The sequence below is a fragment of the Bubalus bubalis genome, chromosome 18 (genome assembly GCF_019923935.1).
Source record: "Bubalus bubalis isolate 160015118507 breed Murrah chromosome 18, NDDB_SH_1, whole genome shotgun sequence".
In the NCBI taxonomy this organism is placed as follows: domain Eukaryota; kingdom Metazoa; phylum Chordata; class Mammalia; order Artiodactyla; family Bovidae; genus Bubalus; species Bubalus bubalis.
Window position 1 is genome coordinate 57,494,672 of NC_059174.1, and position 7,120 is coordinate 57,501,791.

The following is a 7,120-nucleotide window of genomic DNA, read 5'->3' on the forward strand; positions in this document are numbered from 1 at the left end:
GGAGCCTGGTGGGCTGCCATCTATGGGGTCGCACAGAGTTGGACACGACTGATGTGACTTAGCAGCAGCAGGAAAAGGAACCATACATGTTGTGATTGGATCACAAATGTGGGAATAGATGGCAGAATCTGAGGCCTCCAGTCTCCCTCTGCCACTGACATCACTCCTGGACCCATCCACGTTCTCAATCTACCTCTCTTCCCCCGCCACATCCTTCATCTCCACCCTGTGACATTTAGACCTCCACTAAAACTCCACCTGCTTCCACCCAGCTCCTTTAGGTTTCAGTTTTGAACTCTCTGCTGCTCTTCTATGACTTTTTTGACGTCCATCACTCTGGGACCATTACTCTAGCGATCTGAGTCTAACCCTCCTTAGCTCTCCTCACCCCTGCAAAGTCCATCGTCTATGACTGCTTTCATCTGACTGACCATCTGCCCCCAATTCAGAGACCTCATCCCATGCCCTGTGCTCTCTGTGACCCTGCACTCTCATTTTCCCTGGCCCATCGCTCAGACAGTAAAGAATCTGCCTGGAATGAGGAAGACCTGTGTTCGATCCCTGGGTTGGGAAGATGCCCTGGAGGAGGGCATGGCAACCCACTCCGGTATTCTTGCCTGGAGACTCCCGCTGGACAGAGGAGCTTGGCGGGCTTCAGTCTACGGTGTCTCAAAGAGTGGACATGTCTGATCGACTAAGCACAGCACAACTCTCATCATTGCCCCCATGGACCCAGACACACACTCCAACCATGGTCTTCAGCCCTGTAGTACTGATCCTTTTTCCTGGGCTCTTGGACTCCCTCATGCCCATTGTCCTCTCCAGGGCTCTCATGTCCTGTACCCATTATCTCCCCCAGGCTCCACCCCTTCCCTGCACACTAGTTCTCACTAGGACTGTTAACTCTACCAGGACCTGCCTACTCCATGTGCAGTCACCTTTTCCCCACACCGTGTTTTGTAAACCCACCCACCACTGCCCTTTACTCACTTTTGCCCATGGGCTTCTCTACCCATTGGAACTTTGGTTCTCATGACTCCCTACACCCTCCTTACCAACCCAGATCCCCAAGTCCTCTATGTAGTGTCTCCCTTGCCCACTTTTCCCATTTGCACTTTGATCTCTGGCATTATGTGCTAGTACTTGACCAACATTAAACTCCCTCTCCCTTTTCTCTCTCTGCCGTTTCTCTTCCCCTGCCCACTCTACAACCCCGTGCCCCCAGTTTCACCCCATCACCCTCTTATCCTCATTAAGGTTCCTTTTCCCTGTGGCCTATTCCTGCTCCACTCTATGACACACCCACACACTGTCTTTCCCCCCAGTACGCCAGGTTTCCCAGAGCGTGTGTTAACATCAGGTGGCAGTGTTGACTGCACGTTTTAGATGCTGTGTATTGTAGTAAATGTTGTCCTTATGATTTTCGCAGGGTTGGAAGGGTTGGAAAGTGTAGGAAGACTCCCATTTTCAGACTGTCAGAAGTCTATAAATGCAGCTGTTTTGCCTAAGATCATGTTACTGAGACACACACTTGCATGATGATTGTGATTTTATGAAACAGTGTAATTCTGAGTTCCTATGATTGTGTATATTTATTATATGAAAATTTTTATAAATTTCATATAAGACAGTTTTTTAATTTATTTTTTTATTGAAGGATAATTGCTTTACAGAATTTTGCTGTTTTCTGTCAAACTTCAACATGAATCAGCCATAGGTATACATATGTCCCCTTCATTTTGAAACTCCCTCCCATCTCCCTCCCCATCCCAACCCTCTAGGTTGATACAGAGCCCCTGTTTGAGTTTCCTTACCCACAGAGCAAGTTCCTGTTGGCTCTCTCTTTTACATATGGTAATGTAAGTTTCCATGTTGCTCTTTCCATACATCTCACCCTCTCCTCCCCTCTCCCCATGTCCGTAAGTCTATTCTATATGTCTACTTCTCCACTGCTGCCCTATAAATATATAAGATAGTTTTTATGTGTTCAGTGTGTGTATTGATGCTTTTGAGTGTGTATTGATTCAGTTAAAACTACTAGAGCAAGAGTGATTGTGTATGCGCGTGTTACATGTTAATGTATATAAATACATGTTTGAATGTATGAGTGCGCACACATGCCTACTTGCATCTTTGTGTAGGTGAGTAGGCATGTGTGTGCGTGTGTGGGTCTTTCTGTGTAGGTTGGGTTGGCCATCTTAATTGCTGTAGAAACTGAGTTGAAATTACATTCATTCCATCATGAACCTAGTTCAAAGAGTTGATTTGTGTATAGGAAAATGCCGGAGTCCAACTCCAGCAGCCAGGGATTCAACCTGAAAAGATGAACGGTGTCAGCGAATGAGACAGCTTCTCATTTTTCTTGGACTGCCTGTTTATTTCAAGTTTAAGATTCTCTTTTATACTTTTACAAAAACATTAGGCCAGAGGTTTGACATTTTCAGTTCCTCCTCTCCCAGATTTATTATCTCCATAAATCATTGTTGCTCTTCAAACAGGGTTCTTGCTTCAGTGACTCTCTCGGAATCAGCCTTATCATCTATTATCTACTTCCTCCTGTCCTATAGTTGTGATTACATTGTGACTCATGCTACATTCCTCAGTTTACTACTTATCTTCCTAAATCCTGTTTGCCCCTAACATCCTGAGCTCACTATCTCTTAAAAAGGCTTCTAGCTATAGTGTCTCTAAAAATTCCTAACTTCTATAAGCTATAGTTAAAATATGCTAACTTTACAAAATTCCTTAAATCTTTAACTTCTAACTGTTTTAATTATTTCTAAGCCCTAAATTCAGTAAACTCGCTTGCCATAAACATTCTCCTCACAAATAGGCTTCAAATAGCAATCCCTCCCATGGCCTCAAGCTACGGCCTATGTGCTCATCCTGGAACACTCTTTTGTAAAAGTCCTTGAACAAATGTCAATGATTAACTTTATGAATTATTTTCTGAGCACAGCTGCAGAAGGCTTTGTGCCTTCTCATGCTCCTCTCAAGAACAATAAGAACCTTAATATTCCTTTTCAGTCAACTCAGCTGAGAGAAAAAGACAAGTCAGAATTACAAGGCCTAACTCCTTAATCCCTGGTTCATGCCTGCAGAATGAGGAGAGGGGACTGGGGGCTGTGCCTCCATTTTGTCAGTAATGCCTAACATGGCTCCCGACAGGAAAACAGTAAGAATAGAATTCAACTGTTTTATATATACAGAAGTTTCATATAAATATATATGTTTCTTAATTTAAAGAACAATCATGGTTCCCTACTCAAAAATTTCCACAAAAATATGTGTGGAGGATTCTGTTGATCATTTGTTGCTCTCTTTTGGGGGGCCACAGCCAGTGGCTTGTGGGATCTTAGTTCCCTGACCAAGGGTTGAAGCCCTGACCTGCACGTGAAAGCACTGAGTCTTCAACACAGGACAGGCAGGGAATTCCCCATTTGTTGGTCTTGAGTTGATTAAGTAGCATTAGCTTATCTGACAGTTACATGAATAGTAGAATCTCCCTCTTAAACTATCTGATCTTGGTTCTTTTATTTTCAAGAACTTTTAGGAACCTTCTTCCTTTCTTCTAAAGACAATAGTTGGTTCTGCTTCCTGTCACTAGTGAGGGTCAATAGTAAAGTTTGTATTCCTAAAGTTTACATATTCATTGGTATTGAGTTGTACAAATGAGTGAAGTGACATCTAATGCAGATCCTTGGCATCATGTCCTTCTTTTTACCTGTGTATCTTTTGAAACAGTCATATTTGGACCAATTCCATTTCTTTACCCTTACCTTAATTGCTGGTTCAGCTCAGCGTATGAAATGAGGAAAGAACTGTTCTATGTAGAATTTCTCAGCGAGGCACAACTTCATTGAGACACACACTTGCAGCCAGTCCCTTACGTGTCAAACCTAAGTACTTCCTGTTCCCTGCATGTGAGCACTGCCTGCCTCCAGGGATCATGCAAAACTAAGCATCTGTCACAAACGCACTCCAATAGTCTCTTAGACATATTAACCGGAAACTTAAAATTGTCCCTGGTAATTAGCAACTGGGAGACTGTTTTCAAAAATAATCCCAGCTCCCAAGCCTGTTCCTGCCCGCGCTGCTATAGGTGACATGATAATTGCATTTCTGAGGGGAGGTGAGGTCACAGGATCACAAGCTCATATCTCAGGGTCGAGCTACCCCTCTTGCACACAGGCTGATTGCTTTGACCTTGATGTTGAGCTCACCATCCAGGCAGCAGGAAGAAACAGTGGTTTTCTCTACATTCATCTGTTAAGTAGACTCTATAAAGGAAGGATTTGAGTCAGGAATCTGGTAAGTGAAGATATTGGACGAAGGGAATCTCCTGTGTATGAACCTGGTCAGCACCAAAGCCCTGCCAGGAGGGCAGGATAAATCCTGAGTGCGAACTGAGATGGAAAAGGGAGATGGGGTCCTAGACCTTTCACCAATCCCTGATGGCTCCTAGTGTGATGTATGTATGTCTCATTGACAGATCGTTGTGGTTTAAAGCAAGTGATAATGAAATCTGATTTTTCATATGGTAAAGGACTGTAGTTCCTACTTTTCAGGAATCATAGACATAATTTTTAGGTTGATAAGTGTGGCCATGGTGGTTCATACTGTAAGAAGGAGTAGGATGAACCAGGGAATCATCTGATCGTGTGCCAAAACAGTGTGTCTAGCAGCTGTTGCTGGAGTAGAAGTGTTTTCTCTAACTCTTGGTGTATGAAGTGCTTAGTACATTTAATAACTATCTGTATAGAATGTGGAGAAACTCTTATTGCTTAAAGTTAGCAAAGCAGGATGTAAGAAAAATAGAAGTTTACATGTTTCAGATATCATTTTAGGCTCACGTGTATTTTGTGATATTTCTGCTGCTTTTAAATGTTATAAAACCCATCCAAAAATATATGTCATTTATACTGTACACAAATTGCTCACCTTAACACTTGATTTTGCATGCATCTTGTATTTTCTTATCTTTCGCAGAGCTTGCCTTACTGTTAACACTTTTATTTGACTCAGGTATTAATATATATATGTATATATGATTTGGATTTAGTAATAAAATCTACTATACAGCATTAATCAGGCATCAATATTTGCTGTTCCATGGTTCCTATGATTTGTTCCACTGAATTTCTGTCCAGGAATGAAAGTAAATGAGTCTTTCAGTTTCCATCCTTACATTGAGCCGTTCTTGTATTCATTAAATCCGCTTTGTCAGGGGAAGGTACCTGCAGTTTTATGCTGTGAGGCAGTGCATCTACATTTAACTTATTTCTACAGCTTTATTCAAAGTTAATATTTGCCTATAAAATGAGTCTTTAGGACTAAATGGAATATTGTCACTATGTAAATATGAAAATAAAATATTAATACCACCAAACCTAAATATAATGACAAAGTACAGAAGCAAAACCAAATTTAGACCTGGTTTATTTGAAGAACAGAGGTGACTAGCATTTAAGTGTATTCTCGATTAAATGCACCATTCTTATTACAAGCTGATCTAGGGTCACATGCTGTTAGCCTTCCGTCCCTATCTAATGAGTGAATTTAGACTGAACACTGAATTTCTCTATGCTGATGTTTGCCTCATGCTTATATAAATATAACAGTGTGTGTCTCATGAATTTGTGAGGATTAAAGACATTCGTGCAAATGTGGCTTTCATAGCAGTGATTCATACATTGAAAGTGTTTTTTAATGGTTATACATTCAACTCTTGGAAGCACTTACCTGATGGGAATACTTGAAGTAAGCCATCCTTTCAAAGTAGGAACTATTGGTAAGTGGAGAATGTTGGGTTTTAGTTAACACTGTACCTGTGTTCGATGCCTCGTGTTCCCATTCAGGATCCTCTAGCTCAGAAGAAAACCATCAGTCACTGAGACCTGACAGCATGTCTGCCCGGGATTTGGCAGTAGAAGTGATCTTCTTATCACAGACTATATTTGGAATGCTGGGGAATTTCTCTGTTCTTTGCCATTATTTCTTCCTTTGCTGCACTGGGCAAAGGCTGAGAACCATAGACTTGATTGTCAAGAATCTTATTGTAGCCAACATCTTGGTTCTATTCTCCAGTGGATTTCATGATACAGTGAAAAATTTTGAGTGGCATTTCATGGACAGTGATTTTGCATGCAGATTTTTCCCGTATGTTCGTGTAGTTGGCAGGGGCGTGTCCATTGGCACCACCTTCCTCTTGAGTGTCTTCCAGGCCATCACCATCAGTCCCAGGACTGCCAAATGGGCAGAACTTAAAGTGCAAGCTCTCAAATGCATGGTTCCTTCAGTTACCTTGTGCTGGACCCTGAACATGCTGGTGAATGTCATTTATCCTATGTATATGAGCGGAACATTGAGAAACAGAAGCATCACAAACAGAAAAGATCTCGGATACTGTAGCGCTGTCAGTCATGGCCAACCTGAAGACTCGTTATATGCAGTATTACTCTCCTTTCCTGATGCCTTATGTTTTGTGCTCATGATCTTGGCCAGTGGCTCCACGGTTTTCATCCTGTCCAGGCACAAGAAGAGGGTCCAAAACTTTCGTAGGACCAACATCTCCTCCATATCCTCCCCTGAGTCCAGAGCTACCAAAACCATCCTTCTCCTGGTGTTCACCTTTATCTTTTTCAACATCCTTACCTTTATCTATACTATTATTTTGGCTGTTTTTGACAGTATCGATGTTTTCTTTGTGAAAACCTCTGCAGTAATCATTGCATGTTTCCCAATGGTCAGCCCCTTTCTGCTCATGAGCCGAGACTCCAGGATATCCAGGAACTGCTTTGCTGGGATAAGGCACTCAAAATCTCCTACCCTTATTTGTGCTAAGTCGCTTCAGTAATGTCAGACTTTGTGTGACCCCATGTACTGTAGCCTTCCAGGTTCTTCTGTCCATGGGATTCTCCAGGCAAGAATACTGGAGTGGGTTGTGATTCCCTTCTATATGGCATCTTCTGGACCTAGGGATTGAACCGGTGTCTCTTCCCTCTAACCTGCCTTGGCAGGCAGGTTCTGTTACCCCTAGTGCCACCTGGAAGCCCATGTAAATTGTTGTCTCCAGTGCCAGCAAAGTGTTTGACACAGCAGGTAAAGTAGGTTCAGTATA

General features: G+C 42.3%; 1 protein-coding gene across 1 annotated transcript; it reads left to right on the forward strand.

The window, feature by feature from the left end:
• The first annotated feature begins 5,905 nt into the window (after positions 1-5,905).
• On the forward strand, positions 5,906-6,856 carry LOC123330282 (vomeronasal type-1 receptor 4-like). The gene has a single exon (XM_044931455.2). It carries the CDS (start codon positions 5,906-5,908, stop codon positions 6,854-6,856), a length of 951 nt encoding a protein of 316 aa, XP_044787390.2.
• The last annotated feature ends 264 nt before the right edge of the window (positions 6,857-7,120 follow it).

Coding starts and splice junctions, on each gene's coding strand:
- LOC123330282 (XM_044931455.2), top strand. CDS start 5,906: ATGTCTGCCCGGGATTTGGCAGTAGAAGTGATCTTCTTATCACAGACT.